Source organism: Apis laboriosa, unplaced genomic scaffold (genome assembly GCF_014066325.1).
Source record: "Apis laboriosa isolate Shangri-la unplaced genomic scaffold, ASM1406632v1 scaffold122_cov146, whole genome shotgun sequence".
NCBI classification, from domain to species: Eukaryota; Metazoa; Arthropoda; class Insecta; order Hymenoptera; family Apidae; genus Apis; species Apis laboriosa.
Window position 1 is genome coordinate 2,634,930 of NW_025221084.1, and position 27,269 is coordinate 2,662,198.

At 29.9% G+C, this 27,269-nt stretch overlaps 1 protein-coding gene across 1 annotated transcript in view; it reads right to left on the reverse strand.

Annotated features, from left to right (window-relative positions):
* The window catches only part of LOC122720222 (neurexin-1), a 420,486-nt gene that overhangs the window by 176,469 nt on the left and 216,748 nt on the right, over window positions 1-27,269 (reverse strand). The window contains exons 7-8 of the mRNA XM_043946779.1: window positions 19,604-19,762; window positions 13,581-13,733 (exon numbers count right to left, since the gene is read on the reverse strand). Of these exons, the coding sequence (XP_043802714.1) occupies window positions 13,581-13,733; window positions 19,604-19,762 (312 nt within the window). The remainder of the gene's footprint in view (window positions 1-13,580; window positions 13,734-19,603; window positions 19,763-27,269) is intronic.

Below are 27,269 nucleotides of genomic sequence, written 5' to 3' on the forward strand. Positions count from 1 at the left end.
CCTCTTTTCTTTCTTCGTCTCGAGACACACGACACACATTTCTTAACAACATTTCATTCTACGAAGAAGCAATTAACCGCGTTAATATTTCATGACTCGTGCGAATAGCAATTACTTCGACTTTTATCGATACCGATTTTTTACTTGTCGCGCACCTCGTCGTCATTTATTGTCGAGTTCGGAAGGTGTAATTATCGCCCTCGAGCCGGCTCGTGCTGTAACGATCGCACCATTCAATTAATTAAACGGGTCTCTTTCACGAAGCTGAAAATTTCCTTAAACTTCTCGCTGATAGAAAAGTTTCGAGCCGCAGTCGGTGGAAATAACGAGGTTGAGTAATCGAAAAGATCTTTTTCGGGTATAATCGACTCAATTATGATAAAGGTAATTACGATCAATCCTTGGGAAAGATATTTGTTTAACATAATAGACGATTGTTGGATAAATTTTGTGGTAACAGGATGCTTTTATTTGTTTTTCAACATTACATGGAATATGATGAATTATTAAATTGTAATATCGTATTAAATGCATTGAAAATTTTATGAATATAATTATATTTAAATAGGATGATTCATGGTTATATAAATATGATTATTTATAGATTTATTAATTTTATATATTTATTACTTATTTTTATCTGTTGCTTTTATTAATTTCTTTTTAAATATTTTTTAAATATTTCGACAAATGTTGTTTTATTTTAAATTATGATATACTTATCAAAAAAATTACTTTCGATTATATATAAAATAAAAAAGATCATATAATAAATACATAATTTTAATAATACATATGATTTAAATAAAAGCTTTTAATATCAATTACACACCATAATCCATAAAAATACTTTACTTTTCATTTTTATAACAAATAGCAATCTTTGATGATGAAACTAAAAATCTTATTTTTCAAATAATCATGAACTATTAAAATTAATCCAACAAATTTTATCAATTTCAAAGTTTTCATCCTCGATATCTTTCATATATATCATATTCGAATAAAACTACCCTTCGACGAGTCGAAAGGACTCTAATTGAAAAGCAGATTGTGCCGGAGAATTACATCGAAATGAATTTAAAATCGGTCGCGTGACTCAACAATGGTCGTTGATCTTTCAATGAAACAGCGTCCCTGTTTCGAGAGTGGAACAGCTGTCCTTCATTTTCCCGAGAAAATGAGCGCGGATAATTCGTTACACGATTGGTTCCAAAACAAGCGCGACACAATATCTCCGGAAATTGGATATAATTTATAGGATCAATTTACAATGGAAACGGGCAATTATTAATCGAAACGAAAACATTCGTTCGCGTTAATGCGTGAAATCTCGTAATTTATTCCGTGTTTTCTTTTCTCTTTTTTTTTTTTTATGTATTTTTCATAAAATTTGTTTTATTTCTTCTCTTGTTCAATTCATTCCACGTTGTTTCTCGTTCGAAGAAACAATTGTAACAATCGTTACGCCGAAATATAAATATTAAGAGATTAAATACAGATATTTATGTATTTTAATAAGGTATAAATAGTTATCGGATATATTTTAAAATGATTATTTTGTTATCCGTCAGTCTAGCTTGAAATTGAACTAATACGATTTTAAAAATTGATAATTTTTATTTTATAAAAATTGAGGATTTATATGAAGCTCGTACGAAGAATTTTATTATACGGTTATATTCCTTAAAAATTGTAATCGTGCCACAAAAGGATTAAGATATTTAGATTAGTTCATATATGACGTAACATACATATTTATAAATAAAATAAACGTCAGATATAATAAAATCATGTGTCATTTTGTGTTACCTGGGAAGAATAAATATAAATTTATGTCAATCATTAAAATATTATAAAAGTAGATCACGTGCATAGATATTTTTGCCGATACAAATAATAATAAAATATATTCTCATTCATTAATCTTAAAAAAGAAAAAAAACAGGAAAAAGATACAACTTTGAATCCCTATATTTTGTAATAATTCGAAACCATAAAGCTTTCAAAATCGCCTATCGATCAACCACCTAAAGTATATATACCGCCATTTTGTCATCGTGTCACCAGCCTGTTATGGCGATTGTCATTCCACTCACAATCTTTCATAGAGCCACGAAAGGGCTCGTTCGAAAGGTTGGAACGTCGTCAAGTTTCATCAGAGCGTCCTTTATTTATGGCGTGATGGAGGCCATAAAAGCGTCCTGGCCGGCCGGAAGTATGATTCAATTACCAAAATGTCAGGCAGCCGGGCCTGAAAATACGGCGTTTACGTTGCCGTTCAATTCGGTGGCCGAAACTCGGTTTATAGATATTTTATGAGCCGTGCCAGGGATGCCGTGCGTTTTCATTGCCGCGTACATCACAGAGCCGGAATTACGTCGATCGTAGGAATTTCCATGGCCGGGGATCGCTCGGAATTCGTTCCAATCCTTGACAATTTTTTCACGGGAAAAGATTGTCGTAACGTGACAAAAATTTGCTCGCATTCACGCTCCTGTCGATCGTTCCTCGTGTGTCATACCGAAGTGTGGAATTATGTCGTGTTCAAATTTCTTTACTTTACTTTACCCGAGGAAAGAAAAAATGGCGATAAGGAAATGATGAACGAGTCGCATGTGGAGAAAATATTGGTGGAAGTCGATCGAAATTGTTTTATAATTTATCACGTATTTACAGTGATTCGTATTTTGGAAAATAGGTATTTATGAATTGCGTTGTTTCAATTGTTGAATTCAAATTTCCCGCCTTATTTTCGAGAGAAAAATCGCGATTAAAAAAAAAAATATCCGTTATGTCCTGAACAAAAATCGATAAAAATTGTTTTACATCTTTGTAATTTGTACATATTTTTACAGTGATTTAAAATATTTTGTAATTCATATTCATAATTCTTTCCATAGTAATTATGCAATTTTAATTTGTTTTTTAATTGAGAATTAAAATGAAAATTGAAAATTGAAATTGAAATTTTTATACATCAACAACATGTTTATACAACGTCGATTGTTGATATAATTTGTTAAAAAAATTGGAATTAAAATCAAAATTAAATTTCGTAATTCAACATACAGAACATATTTATATTTATTGACTTCTCAAATAGTTTTCATTAGGATATTTTGCCAGTACGTTAATTTATAATTAATTATCATAAAACATTTGTGAAGTTTAATGAGAAAATATATTAGTAAACATTTATAAATTCATAATTTCATCTCTCATAGAAAATTCATTTCGATTTTTCACAAAGAACTTAGATATTTCATTTTTTACTAGAATGTCTTAAATTCCATGGAAGAAAATGCAAAAAAAAAAAAAGAAAATTGGATATTTTAAAAATAAGGATATGGATTCATCCAATTTAATATTTCAACAATTTCCTCTTTTAAAGTTAAATGAAATTTTAACTAGCGAAAATTTCTCTCTCAAATTATCAATTTAGAAAGAGTCTAATGAGAATCTGCGTCCCTATGACGCGAAGGAACAAACCTATTCCCATTTTTTTCCCTTAAATCTCAAGAGTAGGGAAGCTTCTCTGGAACACGAGATTACGAATCCAGCACTTTTATCCAGACTTCCTAATTGAAACAAAAATCGATCGATGGTACTTAAATCGAATCGCTCCTCCGCCAAATCCGAAAAAGCGCCGATGAGATGTGGAGGCGAACACGAACGAGGAGGGGGATGCGTTTTAATTATCGGTAACTACTGGCTGGGTCTGATCAGAGACAAAGAACGATGGAAACAAAGGGGAAGAACGAGAAAAACTGTTCGAGTTCCCTGGGTGGACGAAGCCCAGGAAAAATTTACGACTCTTAAGACGAGTTCTTCTCTCTTGTAAGCCACGGTTTCGATTACCTTAATATTCCTCCTTTTGTGAAATATTAGGTAACCAAGAAAGTTTTATCATCATTGTGGCAGATAAAGGGTTCGAGAAATGTAGAGAAGAAATTTTAATTCGTTAAAATAAATATTTTTACTTAATATTCTTAATTAATGTATAAATATTTTAATCTAATTGAGAAATAGATTTTGTAAATGTCACGATTTTAGAAACGAAGTGAAAATGTGTTTTTCAATACTTTAATATGATGAAATAAATTAGTATGTAAATGCTATAATAAATAATTGTGTACAAATATATTTTACCATACATATATTTCATTTCATATTTTTCTATCATTAAAGGAATGATAGAATATTCTTGATTATTTGATACTTTTAAAATTTTCATTTCAAAGAAAATAAGTGAAATTTAAAAGATTGATAGATACATTCAAATATTTTAGAATAATAAAGAAGTTATAAAAAAATTTTTGAATCGAAACAAAAACTTTTTCAATCGTTTTAAATATTTTAGGTAGCATTAACTTGTACGTTTGGAAAACTTCATCAAACTGGATAACACGCAATAAAGTTGCTGCACAGTTGAATAACGTGATTTCGTGTTAAATAAAAAAAGAGAATTAGAAAAATTTTCTTTTACGCATGCAATGTATTTAAATATTTTATTTGTTTAATTTCACAGGGATAAAAAAGTAAATGAGTTATTGCGAAATTTTAAACACGAAAAAATAAAAATAAAAATTGATACTATTTAATATCTTATATTTTTATTATGAAAAATTTCCCTCAATATTCATGAATTTCTATAAAAAGAATCTGAATTTTTTTTATATTCTAATATCTATTTAAATTGAAAGAAGGAATCGTGATTAATATTTCCATATTTTATTGAAATTCCTTAACGACTGAGTAGAAATTCCTTAAACTCTATCGTAAATTAAGTTTGGCAAACGGATCGAATTAACTTATAATTCATGAGAAAATTTTTCACAGCTTTGAAAGTTATTTGAACACGGTTTTAGTGGCGTCTCTAGTTTAATTATGAAACTCATAAATTTCCATCACTTATCAAGCTCGTGAATATAATCATCTTATGTATTTAAATATATTACGTTATTATTACTTTTTTAATTGAAAAATCATCACAAGATTAAAAAGTAAAAAATTGATAAAATTAAGAATATATAAATATGTTGTAAAAATAAATATATCTTCTGTAAAGAACTTATTATTTCACGTACAAAATACATTTTTAATAAGTCTCTTTATAACGAAAACATTATGGTTTTTAAAAAGAGGAACCAGATGGCGTTGATGGCGCGTAACGTTCGACAAATTCCTATCGCAAATTCGCAAAACAAGCCCGGCTAAATGACAAACGTTAATGCGAAACGATGCCTCAATTAAACGGCTCTATGCAAATCGCATTTTCCTAGTGAACGGCCCTCGCGTGTCCCACGTGCGCTTATGCACGTATGTAGCCCACGAACAACCGATGAATCTCGCGTGAACTCCCATCGACCAACAAATGGATATGCAGATTTCCTCGATTAATCGAATGATCATTTTTTCCCGCCTCGAAATTTGTGTGTCCCTAGAAAATACGCATACGATCCCGCGGGAATATTAATCGTTCTTTTGTTTCACATTGTCTGAAATTTGACCATAATTGCAAATTGAATTGCTGGCTTTTAAAATTTTTGATTTCGTATTAATCAATCATTCTCAATTTATTTTGTAGACTAATATTTTTAAGCGTATAATTAAGTGTTTTGAGGTTAGGAAATATTTGAGATTACATATGTTTATTTGGAATAGTTTTGTCGAATTTAAATTTGATTTTGAAATTTTATACTTTCTAAATTATAAATTTGAGGTTAGGAAATGTAAGTTTATAATAATTGAGTATATTGTTGGAAGGTTTAGGGTAAGTTAAAGTTTGAAATGTATAATCTATATCTATGAAAATAATGCTTTCAATAGGAAAATAATTGAAATTGAACATATTTGTAGAATAATTGTGATATACTTTTTAATGATATTCTTCGTGAACTATAAGTTTTCGTAATATTTCTGAAAATAGAAATAATATACTGAGCATCTTTTAATTTCTCGAATTTCATATATGCCGTAGAATATATCGCGTAAAATATGCAAGTTATGCAAAATGGAAACCTTGTACTTATATAAGTTTAATTTAAGAGACTGGCAATTCCAGAATTTTGGTCCAACATTCGACACTTTCGAGGAATTAATATGCATCTATCAAAAGCGAGAAATATTAACTTGAATTTCAATTGAATTTCTTTATTTAAATCTTTTATTTTTTGTAAATCAAAAAAATAATGGATAAAGTAACAGAATTGTCTAATTAATACAATATATGAATAAAGTATGAATATAGAAATTTTATAACTGATACTGTTGCATGAAACGAAGATTTTTTCAAATATTTTCCAAATATATATTCACTGCAATATTTTTAGATTTGATATTTAATTAGAATCTACGATAATTTAATTTTTTTTATATTAAATTTACGATAATTTAATTTTTTTTATACAACACAATAAAAAATTGTAAAATTTCGTAATTAAAATTTTTAATAGCCCGTACTATCTGACACAAATCTTTCAAAAGTAAATCGTGGTGAAAAGACTATCATTTATTAGAAAATCCGGAACAATACGTCCTCTCAAAAATCCTCTCTTAACCATTCCTTTGTCTAGCATTCCAACTTCTTACTGCTCATAAATCTTTGCCATCGTCTTTCCTACAATATCATACCATCTAAGAATATTACGTCAAATGAAATTTTAGATATAAATATCTTTTCTTAGCAACTAAATTCTATCTTCGAATCTAATCAATTTTCAAATTTAGATTCATTTAATGAAAGATATAACACGTATGAACTTCGATGAATTGTGCATGAATTATGTAATACAACTAAATACCTGGAAAACGTATATTTAATCAAAACTTAACTGTTTTACTAAAACTCAAATAAGCTGAATTTAATAACGAGTAATTCTCAGAAATTCCACTTATCAAGTAAAGTTATTTTATGTTGTATGGATTTACTGTTGCGTAGTTGCGTCAAAAATGCAACTTATTAAAAATTAATATTATTAAAAATTGTTTTAAGAAAATTTCATGAGTTTCTATTCTTTCATTTTTCAATATTTCTTTTATTTTTATGAAATTTATATGAAATTACATTTTATAAAATCATATGATATTTTAATATCAGAAATGGACTTTTATTTTTTTATGAAATATTAAAATAAATAATTTCGATATGTAAAAATATCGGTTATTTGTTAAATTATAAGCAATTTAAGTTTTTCACTCTATCTATATATGAAAATATGAAACATACGACAAAGATTGCGAAAACACAATATTTATAAAAAATAATTAACGAAAATGTTTAATCATAAATTATCAAAGATAGAAATTATTATTTGTTATTGCCGAATTTTGAAGTATACGTGATATTTTCGTAGTGAATAACGATTTTTCGATTTCGCTTCCATTGGACGCATAGTCTTTCAATTGGATAGCAATGGTGGATGACCACGTCGCGTCGTTTCCTCTTCATTCGTGGATTTTCATTCTGTCGGTTTCAATTTCGATATTGGGGAATGTCGGATTGGTTTTACGAACGATCCACGTAATCCTTTAAAACCTTTCGATTGTTACACGCCATTAGTACCTATCTAATTTATTTAATTCCTTTTTGAGCAAGAGAGTAAAATTTATCGCTCGATTATTTTATCTTCAACGAATCGTTTCAACATTATTAAATTTGTAATTATAAATTTATATTGACTTTGCATTAATCATTCATGAAACTTTTATGAAAAAATTTTTAATTTTATGAATAAATTATTCTATTATATTTCTTTAAAATGATTCCAATTCAAATTATTTAATTATTATAAAATTATTATAGATTCTAAGAAAATTTCTTTGTTCACTTTTTCAATGTCATTTATGAAATTAATTTAAAGATAAATTATGACATAAATGAATTCAAATAACTTGAATAAATTAATGATGTGGATGAGCCTTAAAAAAGAAAACCTAAGTTTTAGAATATTAAACAAAAATGTATAGCTATTTTTTGTTTAATATTCTAGATTTTGATGTGACTTTAGACATGATCGAATATAACTTAAAACTCGTGTAATTTGTCTCAAAACTTAAAAATAAAAAAACGAATACTATATAAAAGAAGATTTAATAAGAATCTCTAAAAGCAAAAAGAACTTAAAAAAAAACAAAATTAAATAAACAATTTTAATTTGCATGACTTTCAAAGAATATAATCCATTATATCCAATTTTAAATTTTAACTATTTCCATTAATATTTCGTTCTAACATCTTTGTTTTATAATTAAAGGCTAAATTTGAAATAATTTTACTTAATTTAACACTATTGTATGCATACTCATTTACATACTCATTTACATTTTATAGTGCTTTTTATAGAACAATATCTTTTAAAGATCTACAATCTAATAATGACATCTAATATCATTTAATTAGGTTAATTATTAATAACCATATATTCCACAAATTTAACAAATGATTCTTTATCTCCTTACTTTTCTATAATAAAAAAAAACAACAAAACTTTCTTGGCCACTCAATAAAATAATATTAGAACTCATAAAATGATAATTAGAAATAGGCCTTTATACGTCGATCGATGCGCCCTCGCGTTGACACGAATAACTAACTTCACTATGTTTCCTCATAATCCTTTAACTTTCGTATTCCACGTGTGCATCCTACGAGCATTAAACTTGCCATATTAAAATATTTAAATTATTTCAACTGTTAAACGAATAATCAACAATTCCTACATCCCACGTTACAACGAAAAAGAAAAGAAACGAGGAAGAAATCGAAATCAACCAGTCAAATTCACATCCGACGTTGTCGAATTCAATCTCGATCTCATCGTGTGACGGATTCCGCTTGTATCTACCGTCAGCGTGAACACGAGAGACGTATGATCCGCTTAGGGAGATGACACCGCATTTTCATGTCTCGCAGGATTCGCGCGCGATTTCTGTGCGCGCACGTGCATAGTGGCATCCCCCACCCACTACCAGATGCCGCTGGACTTTTCCCACTTTCCCCCGGATGTATCCAGGCCGCCGCGAAATTGAATTTGTGCGCCCAAACCCTCGGATAATTTTTTTCTTTTTGGCTTATGCGCATGAAAGGATCGCGACGGATAATGAGAATAGGAATCTTGTAGGCGATGTTGTGGAAGATAGGAGCAATTTGTTTGGTTATACTATCCGTGATTAAAGTTGTTGGGGAGAAATATATTATAAATTTAAATTGGAATTTGGGATTTGGTGACATTGTTATAATTCGATATATGTTGGATATATAGTTTCTATGAAAGGTTTGCGTGAATGAGAAAATTTTGTGGATTTTGTCGAAGTTTGATCGAGATTTATCTTTAGTTGTTTATTATTATTTAAATTTGTAATTTGATCAAATTTAATGATAATTGTGATATCGATACAGAGGAACTTCATACTTGGATTGATTAAAATTAATTAAGTTTTGTTTGTATTCGTATATTATAATTAGGATTAATTCATGGAAACGAATAATTAGATATTAACAGTCAATAATTGTATGAATGAGTTATATAATAATTAATATATTTAATTCAACAATAATTGGATAATTAATATTTTATCATCATTATTTTGTAAAGCTTTTTTAATTTACAAGTATTTATTTCTTTTTATGTTATTATAAAAAAATATTTCTTCTTTCTTATTACTTTATATTAACATATATTAAAATTAATCTATAAATGAACAAATAAATAAATGAACAAGAAAAATAAATCTTTAAAAATCTATACCATGTTTTATGAAATTAAAAAATTCTATAATAAAATAAGCTATTTAAAGTGAAGTGAAAAGTGAAGTGTTGCAAGCTTTTGCCCAAAAATAAACTTCCTTCTTCAATGTCATCATTCATCAAATCCTTTCTTAAGTATTTTACCAAAAATCCCAAATGCACTCTCAACAAATTAGTTTTACCACTAACCTTTCTATTCCTAAAAATATCGAGCAACTAATTCATCTTACTTATAAACCGTATCTTGAAACTCTTTTGCCATTTCAAAAAGCATTGCATTATATAAAAAGAATTATATTATACTATTTTATATTAGCAAAAGGGTTAAACTTTTTCATCTCCTATCGGAACACGTTCAAACACCATCAATTTATCGTGTCATTTAACCATCGATAGATACCAACCAATTATCCATGATCACCATGATCAACCACGAACGATCATTCGTAAACAAATGCCGCAAGAGGGATGCGAAATGTACTCAGGGAAAGCTTAGAATCCGTTTAGGCTATTCTAGTTCGTTGCACGACCTCGTTTTCATCCCCTTTCATCGGCCACCTTCGCGATAAATGGGGTAACAAGGATTTGCAATGGTAACGACGACGTTTCGCGGCTCTTAAAAAGCGCCACTACGTGACTCTCGCCCTCAGAGTCTCTCAAACTTTTTTCATCGAAATTCTATAAAGCCCCACCAAAGATTTCCCCTTTCCCCCCTCTTTAACGATCCTTCGTTACTCGACCTTGTTTCCTTTGTTTCCGCTCCCTGACCGTGTTTAGCTGAGCGTGATTCATCATTATGATGGTAATTGGTCGGATTTCGAGTTTTCGAGTCTTTTAGGCCGTGATTGAGTTCGGTTTGAAATGGAAGAGGGATTGAATAGATTTGTTCGTTCGTTCTTCGATTGTTGAATTTTTCGAATGGAATATGAAAATTTGTATATTGGCGAATTATTCATTATCAGTGGTATCAAAACTTGATTGATTTTTTTTTTTATTTTGAAACATATGTGTTGAAATCTTTAATTTTCTTGAGTATAATAGTAGTTATTCGATATTCGAAGATCATATATGAGAAACTTGATAAGTTCATTTTTGATGCTTAAATTAATTTTTGTTTCTTATTATTATTATTTTGTGTTTTATGATATTTAGTTGCTAAAAATTAAAAGAAATAATTGATATGTTTTTATAATTATTTTAAATATGCAATGATACATCAGGATCTTTTTTCAAAGATCTTTTAGAATTTCTTATTTGATTTAAAACTGAAATTTATACGAATAGAAATCTATAAATTCAGCTTTATCATTGCTCTTCAATTAGAAAATTAGAAACCAACTTATTTATTGTATCAAGAGTCTCATATGATCTTCATTTTATACTTTCTCAAACTTTAATGTAACAAATAATTAATTCAAATTCTATAATTTTAAAACGTATATAAAATTCTCTCAACTTCTTCAATTCTTACACATTTGATACTAGAATAAAATCGCCAATTTATTAATTTATTTGAAAAATAATCAACATCAAATATTTCCCAATTATCGAACACACCAAACTCCAGATATTGCTACCCCACAACGATCATAGCTTACGTTCAAACGATATTCAAATAAAATAATAGCAATATTTGAAACTTCGAAACAGTGAAGCTGATATCGAATATCATTGCAAGTCATACGAAGCGAATTTAATAGCTAACGAGGGTAATAATCGTGCAATCCCCGTGAAAAACGTTTGAGAAACACTGGGACCAGAGAATGGGTCCGACCGCCATGAAACGACAATCATACGTAGAGTCATGAGTACCGTTTGCAGAGGTGCTAAAGGCAAAATGGCGTTTCAACTACTTTCCCGTCTTTGCCATTCGAACCACGATTCAGGTTCCGTTTAAATTTCCGCACTGGTAACGCGTCATTCGATAAGACCACCCGTTACAATCCACCTTTTCTTCGAGTATACGACTTTTATATTTCCCTATGCAACTGTAAAACTTTCACGAATTGTTTTCGAAGCCGTTTCCCTCGTCCATTTCTTTAAGATCTTTTAATGGTTTCCTCTAGATATTGATATTCGAAGAAATTTATTTCTATTTTTAATTATTATTATTCGTTATAATTATTTTTAGACTGGGTAATAAAATTATAATTGATTTCCTGTCCCTGTTAATTTTTAACTCTTTGAATTTGAGGCAATATCTGTAACATGGAAAAATGTGAATTAACAAGGAAAAACAAGGGTATCTTTAGTCTGAGAAATTGAAATGATTGCAATTTATTTGAACAATGCTAAATTGTAGAAATGAATTTTCAAAGAAATTAAAAAAAAGAATTACTTATATTATTGATCTAATTAAGTTAAGTTAAATAGTTAATTTAACTTTATTTGTCTTTATTAAATTGTAATATATATATAAGATATATGCATATAAAATCTGTTATGAGAATAATTTTTTTTATCATATATTGTATTTATAATATATTTTAAAATCTCATGAATTTTGAAAATACATTTTCTACATTCTTTTTAATTAAAAAGTAATATTTTTTATAAATTAAAATTGAACTAATACAATAACTACGACAGATTTTCCAGTTAAAAAAATTGATTTTATAATTTATCACGTATTCACGTCAAAGTTATAAATTGGTTTTTGATTAATTCCAACGTTACTCAGATTTTTGCACAAAAATTGAAAAACTAAGTGAAAATAAATATTTTATGCATTAAAAATTGTCAGATTAATTTATTATTGATAATTGACGAAAATATTTTTGATTCATAAATTGAATTACTTTTTAAACAAGTAAATATAGCATGAGGAAAACATTGAGAAATTATTAATACATTATATATCACTTCAAAAATTGATACTTTGTTCTTAAAGTTCATTCATTCTTTTGAATTAAAGAGAAATAAAAAGTTGACAATTTTTAATTTATTGTTTTAATTTAACAGTTAGCTAGCACAATAAAGAAAAAACTAATGTTACGATTTAAAATTGAAAACGTGACAGGAATACAAGTGAAACAACATGAATACATTGACTAGAGTGATCCATCGTATAAAGGAAACCAATTCTGTTTACGTGTGGCGTACACTGATTTAGAAATGTAAATAGATTTAAACGAGATTTGCGACGTGGTAAATATACAGTTTGACTCATCTCTTTTTTCAATTCATCACATTAACTAATATTTAGATAATCAATGTTTTGATATCCAATCAAATTCCATTATGTTTATAAACTTGTATGTTTTGATCTTCATTATCCAAATGTATATATAGATATATATGCTCTGAATTTTATTCACAATTTAGTACTTTTAACTATCAACTTAATAACATTTTAAATTTTAAAAAACGAAATCATTGAATCAAATCTCCTTTTTTTTTCTAATATCCAACAATATCCAATACTAAGAATAATTTTTATTAATTTTCCTACTACTTTTCTTAATATCCAAAAAATATTGCAAAAATTAACACTTAAAACTAATTTTATAATCGAACATATTAAAAAAAAAAACTTGCAAGAAATAGTTACTAGAATCTCTATTTTAATAAAAGTTATTAAATTTTAATTGATAAATTAATTCAAAAGTAAAAACGATTGTACCAGAGAATGGTCGATAGCCTCAAGCACAAAGAGTTAAAATACACGAGGGATTATACGCGCTATTCGTTCGTTGACACCGTCAAAGGGGCTAATTTCCTCCCTTAACCGTTACCCCTTTCCATTCAAACAGATGTCCAAGCTTATCGAGAATTGTTCGAGGGAATTTCATATTTTTCATAATGGAATAATACAAGAGGGAATACTCACGAGATGAGAGTCCCTCGTGGTGAAGGTGATTGGATCCGAGGATCTCGGCTCCCGACAGTGGAAATCCATTTTGCCCCAGGCGGCAGCACCGGCGGCTCCACTCCTGGCCGCCTCGATCAACTCCATTTTCACCCCCTCCGCGACGAATTCGACCTGGAAAAAAAAAGGGTGGAAAAACATTTTCATTACATCGGCTATCTCGATCGTGGCCGGATGCAGTGTAACCGGATTTTAATATCGCGATGCAAACCCTTCGGGGAACAAAGCGTGAATTTGGGAAACTCCACTGTTCGCCCATTATCGATCACGAGATGAGAGGTGTACGTAAAGTAATGTTTGCAGAGAAGTGATTGATATTAAAATACAGGAGAAAATGATTTTATTATAGATTCTCGTTACTTTTTTTGCCAGTGAATTTCCTACTGACGATGAATTTTGAAAATTTTGCTTCAAAGGATTGTCGATCTCGATGAGAAGTGTACGCGTGTTTGAAGAGGTGATTGATTATTATGGTTGATCATTCTGAAAATGTTTTACATATTTATATATATTATTGTATTATTATTTATATATTATGTATTATTATATTATTATTCTTAGACTGTTTCAATTTATATTTTACGATATTTCATTTAAATCTAATATCTCACAAAAGACATTAAATCAAAAAATACACCATAAAGGATCCACACCATATTGCAGAAATATTTGAACATTCCTCCAGCCATCGAATATCGTTGAAAAATCGAATAAAATAAAATTCTAACGAAAAACGATAACCGTGAAAGTAATAAAGATACCATCGAAAATTGACATAACAATAAGTGCACGAACAAAATCCAACCTATATTTTTGTTCCTCTATGAATCGCCCGACAAATGAAACAAGGCTAATTGAAAGATAAATCCAGTTGTGAGATTATTAACGTACGCATTAACATAGTAATTACATATTAGCTACGATTTATATCTTTTATCGATTTTGGACGATCGAGATTTACCATCCACCAGGGAGAGAAACGTTATTTATCAGGATGGTTAAAACCGCAGAGAATAGTTAAAATTCGGTCGTTTTTCGCGTGGATTTTTCATGTTTTTCCATCTTTTTCCATCCTTATAAACGTAATGTTTTAAATTAATTAAACGATCGAGCTTATTGGATTTTGGATTTAATTTTTTCATAAAAACATCGATTGAACAGCATTGAGAGGAATAATTATTTTGTAAAATAACAAATGTGTTGGTTATATCGATTTATTAAGTGATTTGATAAATGTTTTTTTTAAAAATTAACATTTGCATGAAATCACTGAGTAAAATCTTAATAAAATTTTGAATTATATAATTTTAATAATGTATAAATATAATAAATTATTGATGTCGACTTTGGAACATGAGAATTTAATGTTTTTTTTTGTTTTGTAGCTATTTAATTATTTAAATTACAATAAATTAGAGAAAATTTTGAAAATAACATATATAGCAATGAATTTAGAAATGGAATTTTTTTTCCTCGTCATAAAAAGTTCTGTCATTGCAAGAGAAGTCATTATTACGATTTGAATGATGAAAATGACGAAGAATATATTCAATGAACCGATCACTATCGCCTATAAGCTTTGATTATAAAATTATTAACGATATGTTCCAATAGAGAATAACGAAACAAGTTTTTGAATTTTAGTTTTTGATACGAGAAACGAATTAATTTGAAATTACTTTGGAAATCACAAAATTTATAGATTCACACAAACTTTGCAAATTACCGATTCTTCACACAGAAAGGTAATAAATTACGATAAGGAAACAAATCGTGATTCACGCTTAAGTAATTTTAGATAGCGCAAGTTTTTCATTGATTCGAAAGATTTTCGTGAATATAAGAAAATTTATTTGATCAATTTATGGAAAAAAATTGTATGAAATTACGTTATTCATTTTATTTTCAAATAACAATTTCGTTATACAAACTTTAAAAAGAAATAAAAGTTCTTGTTCGTAAGGAGAAAATATTTATTCAAATATATAGAGACCAAATATAAGTAAAATTAACTCTTCAATGGCGTATTGGAACAATTATATTTATTATTTTAACATTTTATTAAATATATAGTTTAATTCACGAATCGAGTGTATCTAAAATTTCGTTTTTGAAAAAAATTTAAATGATCTCGTTACACAATCTATACAACTCTCATTCAATATTTTCCATTCCATCTTTACATTGTAAAACATCTTGTAAAGTTTATCTCACATTATTTGCACACGAGAAATATCGTCCTCTCGAGACCAGTCTCGAGCTGGACTTGTAAACAGTCCCGTACAAATATCCATCTAATTTTCCGGAAGCGCGAGGCTTCGCCGATTCTTCGACCGTTCCTAGCCAAAGTATCGATCGTTCTCTCGTATTCCTATCATTAAACAAACAATACTATCCACGGGGAGAACGATATGGGTTGGATATTTCCCCTGAGGATCGACTCCACCTGGTCAAAAATCCAGGGACGTGCGCGTAAAATGAACCCTCCTCGCCATTGTTCGAAACAGGAAATGTTGGATTTTCTTTGAGCGGTCGTGTATCGAACAGACTCTTTATTTCAGTTTTTCCATAGAAAAAGGGAAAAGATGGAGACGTATGCTGGTCGCCGTATAAATTTCCTTGACAAATGCACGCGCGTTTTAATATTTCACGTTTTAGTATTTCTTTTTTTTTCTTTCTTTCTTTCTTTCTTTCTTTCCTTTCTCTCGTGACATTTTTCGTTATCCCTGTTATTTGTGAATTCATGCGGATGGATATTCGAAACGGACACATGTCCATTTTGGAGAGGGATTTGTATAAATTTAGAAAGTAATCGAAATGTTAATTTTTATTGGATTTGGATGAAAATGAAAATTCTGATTCTTGCGTGAAAAATATTTGGAATTTCAATTCTTATAGATATATATATTTATTCTGAGGATAATCAACATTCTTGAAAATTATCTTTAATTTTTAGAAAAAATTGTTAGCAGACGAGATTCAGATTTGAAAATAAATGTATAATAAAATATAAATATATAATAAATAAAAATAGCCTTTAACTTTTTTCTAATAAATTTAATATAGAATTTTTTTTATAAATAATATTCATTAATTTAATAATTATAGTAACGAATTATTATCAGTAATGTATTAATTAATCTATTGAAATAATTAAAAATTTCAAAAAATTGTTTATTTTCCGAATAAGATTATGATCAATATATTTAAATTTTCATTTTACTTATTATTCCATTCGAATTAATCGAATCATCTGTTCATCTTCTATTCATTATTTTCATTTCAAATAAGAAATATTCAATTTCGCATCTTCTGTACATGTTTCAAAATATTCTATAATCACTTCTTTATTCGTTATTCTATCTGATAATACGATTCTTAAATGAACGCACGTTATTCTACAAGCAAGAAAGCTAAATTTCTTTTACAATTTTAACAAAGACGTTGATAAATAAATTTTCTCACGGTGGTATCGCGAGATCCCAGCACTTCCGGGTCGGACGTATAATTATTCCATTCCCATAATTATTTCCGACGAGACTCACGGTGAGTAATTGGCGTAGGAGGAAGCCTGTGGCGATTTCTATTTGCATAGCACGCCAACGCTTCGTGCAACGTTCGAGGCTACTTAAAGGACAATATCCAGTGAACGATGACGGTAGTTAACCTTTCCGACTTTTTCACCGTTCCATTTCTTACATCTAGTTTATCGTTTCGTATGCTTCTTTATTAGACTCCACCATTGGCTCACTTTTTCGCGAAAAACTTTTCGAGTCGTCATGAATATTTTATTCGCGTCGCAATTTCAATTTGGATATACTTTTATTTTTAATAATAAAAAAAAAACTAGACACGAGCTGAAACGAATGTTCTTCTCTTAAGTAAATTAGAATAATGATTGAAATTTCTTTGTTTCAATATTGGACTACGACGAATCGAACATAACCTATAAAATTTTCATGTCTCTCTGTTTGAGGTTAGGAAAATGTGCGTACGATTTTAATCTTATTTCAGTTTTATTAGATTGTAATGATCTAGCAGTTTGGAAGTAGAATTTTGAGTAAAATTTTATTTCATGTTCTAATATTTATAATCAATATTTTTTAATTTATAATCAATATTTGTTTTATGTATATTATATTTAAATCTCGATTTATGTAGTTTTATGATAGTTTTAATTCATCACGTTTAATTCTTTGTAAAATTACGATTAAATATAAATGTTTATATAAATATTATAAGATAGATTGATTATAATTGATCATCTGTAATAGGATTATAATGGTTTGACAAGTGAAAAAAGTCGTTTACAATCAGGCACAGTGAAACGAATAGAATAAACCAGACATAGTTAGATCAATAGAAAAGATTGATCGTTTATGTTTAAAGATATGATAGCTATTATGTTCTAAGAATATAATAATGCAATAATCTATTTTCTTCTTGAACAAATTAATCACCTTTGTTTTTTAATTATCCTTTTTGTTTTATATCATGAAGAAACATGGAAAAATAATTTTTTTATTCCATTAATTTGTTTCATCGTGACAGATATCAAAAGAAATTCAAGAAAACAAAATATTTAATTTTTTTTTTAAATGAATCGTAAATAAACAAAGATAAAAAATAAGATAAAATTTTAATTACGATATATGTGTGTATTTCTTTTGCATAATTTAGTTACTTGAATTTACTTGAAAAGGATAATTATTTTATAAATTTGTTACAAAAATTGATCGATTTAAAACTCCATTTTGACATTATTGAGTTTGACATCATGAAAGTTTTGAAATATTAACTTTATCTTTGTAATTTTATAGTTGAAATAAAATTTCTAGTTGAATTATTATAAGATTGGAATACATATATATGTAATTATAACTAATTCCAGAAAGATTGGAAGTAAAATTAAACTTCATTGATTTACTTAACAAACTTCTTTAATTTAAGAAACTCATTTATTTGAATTCGAAGTTTTGCCATCCAAAAATCTACATTTTATCTTTAAGAGCTGGAGACACTAAGATATTAATTATTCGAATAAAACTTTTATCATTTAACTTCATTGATCCTTTCTAAGAATCATGTCCTTTCGTAGTTCGACATTTTGTTCTTACTGGTTATCAATTATCCAATTACAATCACAATTATAGTAATCGATTTGAAATTGAAAAGAAAAGAACTAATCTTACACCCTGTTATTAAAATTTGTAATACAATTTAATGATTAACAAAAGAAAAGTTTTTTATAGGATGATTTTACACTTTCTAAGCAACAAAAGTATCATTATAAATAATGTTAACAAAAATAGTGGGATGGAAATATTCGTGTTATACGAGAACTGTTTAAATCGTGTTTTCAGAGACTGTGTTATAAGAAGAGTGTATACAAATTATATACAATCGAAGAAATGTGATTGAGGACGTGCAGATATTCAACGTCGCTTATCTACCGATTTGATTGTTTACAAATTGATTGGATAAGAGAGAATATTTTTTTGATTAAGCTTTTGATTATGAAACACAAGTAGACTCTTAGACCTTTGTATTATTATAAAGATGTAATGTCTTATTCCCCTTAAATCATTTATTTATTTACAATTACCGATTTAACCTTTCAATAATATTTAATATAACAGAGACAATCTAAGAGATACAGTTTAACAGCAAGAAAAAATTCTCTCATGTTGCACACTTCATCAAACACTTTCAAACATTCAGGAAACAATAGAAGCCAAAAGAAATGTCTTATTTCATCTAATATAAACTTGAACTTAATCTACAATTTAATAAATAACCCTCAACTTCTAGAATTCTCAAACGTTCAACAAATCATCACCATCGTATTTAAAAAAGGAAAAAGAGACACGCCAAATTGAACAAACCAACGCTTCCACCTCTCTCTCTCTCTCTGTAGGCCATTAGACTAGCTAAATAAATCGCGAGAGGTAAAGTGGATCACGGTGGAACGGAACCTCGCTTACCTTCCTCAGGCATCCGTTGAAGTTGTTGATCCCCTTGGCGCCCTGGAGGGATCTCGCGTCGGCGCCTCCGCCCACCAGCAGTCGATCGCTCGCCAAATGTGTGAACGAGCCCGCAGTGTGGCCGTGCTCCGCGTAAATCCCATCGACGATGGCGGACAGCTGCAACAAGCAACGGAGCCAAAGTTCGTCAGGAGTTTCTGGAAAGTTGCGCTGTGTGTCGAAAGCTTAAAAGGCTTCCTCTCTCAATAATCTCTCTCTCTCTCTCTCTCTCTTTCTCTATCTGCCTATCTTCTCTCAATAGATCACGATTTGGGATTAAAGGGAGCTGACACGATTCCGCGCGAAGGATTGAATCTCAGTCAGTCGTTGATTCGAAAGAATTCGGTTGGACACGTGTACAAGCTTTACTCTGACCGAAGCTTGTCGAGCTCGTGACATTTGCTCGCCTCGGGTCAAATGGGGGTGTATGCGCGTTCGTTGTACGTGTTGTTTTCAATAGAAGGGAATTTTCTTTTTTTCTTTTTTCTTTTTTTCGTTGTTGATTCGAGTTACGGGAGAGGCTGATCGTTACACAGAGTGATTTTAGAATCGTTGCGCGATAAAAGCTCGTTCATTCGCACCTCGGTTGTATGAATAAGTTAATTCTCGTTGAGTCGTGTACTGAAATTCGATTTCGTTTTCTCGTGTTTCCGAGAAATACGAGGTTTTAAAGAATGGCTTGGCGTATAGAAATTTTTGATCGTGTATAAGATGTGAATATATTGTATATTAAATTAAAGAAAACTCTTATATTTTTGATACAATTTTAATAAGATAAATTTTCTTGTTGTTATCAGTTTGTTAAATAATTTTGTTTGTACGGAACGGTTCAGATGCTTTTTTTTGACTTAATTTTATTCGTAATATAAACATTAAACCATTAGGAGAAAGCCGCTTGAAGAGGATCAGTAAATGGTACATAACGAGAATATAATTTGCCATTAAGGAGGGTCAATCTTCTTCCTTCAGACAGAGATAAATATATTCCAAAGTAAAATGAATCCTATTGTTCTCTATTACGTATAATGATTTTCTTTTCGTTAATTAATGATTTCGTTAATTAATGATTATTAATCAAGGAATTGTAATTTTGAAACCAGCTTCCATGAAATTTCAATTATTAGTCGACGGTGAGAAATGACGAGGTTGTGTAATACAAATATAATTATTGAATATAAATTGACAGATTTCGAAGAAGATGATAAAAATAAAACCATTTGAGTGATGCTAATTGATAGGAAAGAGATAATGGAAAAGCTAATAGCTCATTTATTCCGAACAAGCCAATTTTCTGATAATATAAAACGATTTAAACAACCAACATCTTGAAATTTCTAATTATAAATCATATCATTCATTATTTTATTATTCACAATATTTCGATTTTTACGAAGTATAAAATTGTATACCAATGTTAAATTATAATTTATTTACCAAGAGGAAATTAATGATAATAAAAACTTTCATAATTTAGGATCCTCCAATTTTCCAAGCGTTCAGAAGTTTCCAAGTTTGAAATCGCGTCTCATGAGGGATACGAGCCATAAAGTATATTGATCACACAATTATCATCATGTCTTGTGACTCTTGGTAAAGTTAGCTGCAATGCTGGCGAAACATCGGTGCACGTCTGCAGTACGACACGGTTTTAACCCATCCCGTTGCCAAGGGTGATTATGATCGTTTGTCACGAAGGGATGTGCCACGTGTGCACCAGCGACTATGGTCGCTTCACGTACAACGCCCACATTTTTCGCGATGGTTGTGCAAGAAGTACGTAGCTTCCCGATTCACTGTTGCGCACGAGAGTATAACCTACGATTAGACCATCCCACAAAGTCATCCCATAAATCAACCCTTGCAAATCTGTCGAAATTTACCCTTAAGAAGCAACAATTTATTCTTCTTCAAATCAAATTAGCACTCTTCCAAAAACCCGACTAATCTACGCAAAAAGATTTTATGTATTTATCAATGACCGTGACAATTATTAATTATAATAATTGCTAAGTCCCCTTCCATGTAATGAATTTTAGAAACGAATAATCTTGGAGAAAATAATCATTGCAACGAAGAAATCGTGTTAAATCACGATCCCTTTGAATTGTGGATCAATCAAACTCGATTCCTGATATACAAGAAGCTCGACACGTGTCTACATTCCATCCTCTCGCGAGAGATCTTCAGCCTCGAGCAAGGAATAAGCGGGGGAGGGGTTGGAAGTGGTTGGAAAGCGGAGGGCGCACAATATCCAGCATCGAGGAACTGTAAACATCGTAATGCACCACTCGAGGCTGGCAGCCGCCTTTCGAGGAAGCATCGCGCGCCGCGGAATGGCTCCCGCGAGCCCCTTAACGAACCCACCCCCTCCTTCCCCTTTCCACCTCCCTCCCTTAATTTTATCACGCCAGGGTGCTTCTCGCCATCTCACGAGAGATTTGTTTGCTCGTGGAGGAAACGGGCGCGGAGAGATAAGATACCCTGGCGGGAATTATGAGGAAGATTGCTCGGCCGGTGGTCGAAGGGAGAAGCGGTCCTCGAGAGAGGTCTAATTACGGGAACGAGAAGCCCGAGGAGCGAGGAGCGTAGAGGAGGAGTCGCTTTCGGAGGAGTGCGCTTGGAGATTTTTCGGTGTTCTTCCCCATTTTCAGGGAGGAGGGGGAGGCTTGAGAGAACGGAATAACCGGCAGATAACGACTATCGACGCCTTCCCTTCACCTCGTAATGGACCACTCGACGTTTGCGCTCCGCGAGAAGAGACTCTTGTCTAAATGCTAAACTTTATGGTGGAAAGTTTATGGAGGGAGGTGCATCGCAGTTTTCCCCTTTTCTTTATGGAGGGAAATGATGCTTTTTTGAAATATAATTTTTTTTTTTTTTTTAGAAAGGAACAAGAATTAAATTGCTGAGATTTCGAAGATTTAATCGATGAAAGTAATAATTTTGTAGCATCTTGAAAATTTTATCGAAATCATGAATCAGAGACAATCTTAAAATTTAATAAGCAAGATAGTAAGAAATAGAAATATTACAATATTCTGACAATAATCCCTCAACACGAATAATATAAATTAATTTTTATATAAATATAATTTCTTATAATTTCTTTAAGAATTGATTATCAAATTTTTATCACATTTCTATATCGATCGTTCTTCGATTACGTGCTTAATACATGCTTGCTGATATTCGTCTTGAGGATATTCTCCAAGTGCACTGCAGAGAATTCCGTTCCCTGTTCTCGCCAGATCTCAAGGATTACCGTACATTCAAACCGGATTGATTGGCTTAATTAAAAAGTTCCGCACTGGTTTCACCACGAGCCAGGATTTCGCGCTGGTTCTAAGCCGATATTACTCGCCACACTCACCGCTAACCTTCGACGCGATTAACCCCGTTGTTTAATTCCTCTCCGCGCGGAAAATAGTTACCTCGCGAAGCTGATAGGAGGACCTTTCGTACATATTGGAACAACATTGTTCCAACGGATTTGGACGGAAAAATCTGTAGGTGAAAAACGTACAACGATCTGGAAAATTTGAATCTTTCGAAAATCCTTTACCATTTTGCAATGTATTATAAAAATTTAAACGAGTATATCTGTAAATTTTTGAGATTTTTTGATAAAGAAATTGTATTCTTTTTCTCTAAGAATGCAGTGAATATGTAATAAAATAATTAATTTATTAATATTAATAATAGTATTATATCAGTTTTCTGAGTTATATTCTGTATATTTATATTTTTATGACAGAGATACGCATGGTTTAAAAAATTGTTTGAACTCGTATGGAGAATAAAGTTGGATAAAAAGGAAAATGTAAGAAAAGGAAATTCAAAGGTAATCTCGAAGAAATCTATAAAAGAGACATTTCCTTCCTGTCTTCTTATTTCCAAAACAATCGCTTATATCGTTGAAACTGTTATATTCCTCGTAACGCCTCGTGGATAATAATAGACATCCATAACGACGAGCCCAATGAATGACAATTCCATATTGGCGAAACTTACGTAGGAAACTTGCGGCGAAAGTTTCCCGGTTCGAAAACAGGCAGTGGCACGCGAATGTTAGAATATTGAAGTTTATTTTAGAGGCCAATCGAAATTCGTTGGCGAAGGAACGGCGTGGGAGTCGTACTATTCCAGGGTCGCAGCTTTCAAACTGCGGCACAATTAAAACTTACACGTGGCACAATCAAGGGAAGGCATGGAAGGCACCCCTTGTCTCGAAACTTGCGAATATTATAGCCGTATAGACGACCAGAGATCTTCCAAGCGGAAGTTCAGAGAGAGATAAGCGCAATCAACGAGGCTGTTCCACTCATAATTACACGTTACTTTAATGAGTTTGATCTACGAGGAATTTTCTAAGAATTTTCAGACATCTGTTCGACAAGAAAAGGGATTTATCGATCTTTTCTTCCTCGCGTGTGATCTCATCTTATCTTTTGCATTATCTTTTACATATTGTCAGTTAACTCGATCAAAAAGTCTTGACTTTAATAAAATAAAATTATTGTTGGCTTTGATAATATAATTTATTAATGAAAACTTTTGGCATTGATTGTTGTACATTATTAATCAAAAATAAATTATCTAAATAAACAATAAGATGAAATTGTGCACACCTTATATTTCAAATTAATAAGTTTTCTTTAACAACAAGTTTTTAATCATAGTTACTTGTTACTTTGTAATTAAGATTATTGCCTCTACAATAATTCTTTACTTCGATTGGAAGTACTTAACGATAAATTAAAATGTTTTATAATTGTAACTAAGAAGGGTAATTGTTTTCCAATTCTTGAAATGTAATTCGATTTCTTTTCAGAGAATCTAATGTCCACTAAATGAAAAATTTTTCGAACGATTTGAACAAATAATTTCTTAAGTTCGTCTTTTATTCGTTCAAATCATTAGAAAAAAATTTACTCATATATATATTACTTTTAAATTACATGTTTAAAGAAAATTATACAAGTTTTATGCATTATGTGGCGCCGATTTTGCAATACATTTTCATTGACGAGAATGAATAACTGCGTAATGAAGGACCCCATACCATTGCAGAATTAATTTTAACTTGATACAATCTACTCGTAATTTAGCCAAAGAGAAAACATTGAATTCCTCGAGTGTATCATTAAAAATTAAATTATCACAAATTCTACAGTTATTTCCCAGTAAAGAATTTTTCGTCTCCGATTCCTTTCCCCTAATTATAACGTAAATTCGATGTGCACGGGAAATTCCATGAAAATTTGGGATACGAGTTGAAATGGAATTGCCATGGCTCTTTGTCGTTCTGTTAAATTGCTCCAAATTGTTAGGGCCATTTTTTTATTTCAGTTTGCCGCGGAATGTATCGTCGAAATGAAAATGGCCGCCGAGTGCGGGGTCCTCGTTAAATCGGTAAAATTACATGGGACAAGAGGATCGTTCAGAATGATTTTACACGGTGGCCGGGCCATTTTAAATACCGTGCAATTTGTATAAAATCTCGATTTCTCCCTACATTCAACTTTTATTCGAAAAGGGGACAAATTTTTGGAGCAATTGCATCCATTTCGTTTTAATCTGTATTTTTTTTTTTTTTTTGAATTGATACTCTCCTCTTCCAATTATTACTATTTTCTTTTTGTTACATTCAAAAATTCTGTTGGCAATATTTTTTTCTAAATAAATTTTCTAAATGCAAAATTTATCGGATATTCTCACAATCTAATTAAATTTTGTAGAAATTCTTTTTATTAGTTTATGTATTAATGACTTCGAATTGTTGGATAGAATTAAAATAAAATATATAAAATAAAGAATTTATACATTTTTAAATTTCTTTCAAATAATTTTACTTGAAAAAAATAAATACGAGAGATTTATCTAAAGTTATATTTTTCAATAAATTGTTCTTAATTTTCTGTTCATCTTATTTAATTTTTTATTTAAATGAAGTCATAATATACATATCTACAATAGAAATTATTATCAAAATGTCTCAATAAAAATTAAATATATATAAAGATAAGAAACTATACAATAATTTCAATTATATTCAAAATAATTATAAAGGAATTTTCGATAGACTGATTTTCTTCCCCACTCAAAAAAGAAAGAATGCAACAATAACGAATATTATTAATATTAAAGTAAGCTAATAGAAATTGCGGAGTAAGATCAACGAGGCGAAAAACAAACCCATATTTTATACGATACCATCAGAAAACGTGGAGAACGTTCCTCGAAAGTTTTTTACGCGATTTTCATCCAACCAAGGTTCACTGTCGTTGTCTCGACAGCATAGAAAGGGAAAAAACAGGTCTGGAAAAATTTTCCTCGGGCTTTGCTCGCATTAAGCTTGTTTACAAAAACTGTAAGAAAGCCGTTTTGTATACAACCGACTTGACACACGATTCAATTTCGACACAGCTGTAAAAATGTCTTCTGCGAAACTTCTGACGACAGCCTTTTTTTTTCTTTTATATCTTTTATTTTTTTTTTTCTGAATTTTATGAAATTTAGAGATTGGATTAAAGATTAAAGATATCTCTTGGAGTGATTGGTTTGGAAATTTGTTTAAATCTCTCTCGGTTGTTGTATCTTTCAGCGTGGATCAAATTGACATAATATGTAAATTAATGTAAATATATATAATATTATGTATAAGTTTTATTATATTAATCTCAATTGATCAAATTATACGTTGTATTTAATTTCTCGAAAATATATTATATAATAGCACGAATTTTCTATCTATAATATTATTATTTATTTTTTATTATGTTATTTTGACTTGCACGTTGAATGAAATAATATATTTTAGAAATCTTTGTAATGTGATAAGAATATTTATAAATTTATATAATATAATATTAATTTTTAATAAAAAGAAAAATATTTTTATTAAGTACTAAGCTTCTAAAGTAGTATTTCAGAAGTATAATAGCAATGAGATCCCCAAGAAACTGATAAATACTGTATGGCTCATTTTTGATTGACTTCTACTACTACTTATACATACATATGATTCTGTTTATACATTCTTTTGTTATATTTCAGAAATTAATATTATATATATTTATTAAACACACAATTTCATTGTGCATTAGTGTATATATTTTCATTTTTAATTCAATATTATATTAAGTCTTTTCTAACTTGAACAATTCATATATATATTTTTTTTAATGTATTTTTCTTTATTTACTATTTGATGTGGTATCTTCCATGAATTTCAATTGATTTTGAATTGATAGATCAATTTCAATTTTACTTGACATTCAACGTGTACATATTTTTAATAAACTATCCTTCCTTTTCGATGGTGAACCAGATTAGAGTCGACTGTAATCCGTTATTGCATATACGTTTCAGACATTGCCAGCTTTCACGTGTCACATTAGCTTTAGGGAAATCTTGCTCGACAACTAAATCGTGTTAATCAATTTCCCAGAAACTATGCTGAACGTTTCTCCAGAACATTTTTTAGAAACATAAAAATATAAACTCTTACATTTCTATATAGAATTCATGGCACATTAACTTTTTAATTTACTTGCTCTTTCAAGATTTCATATACAATATAATTAATTTTAAATTTGTTATACTCTGATTTTATTTTTTTTCATTT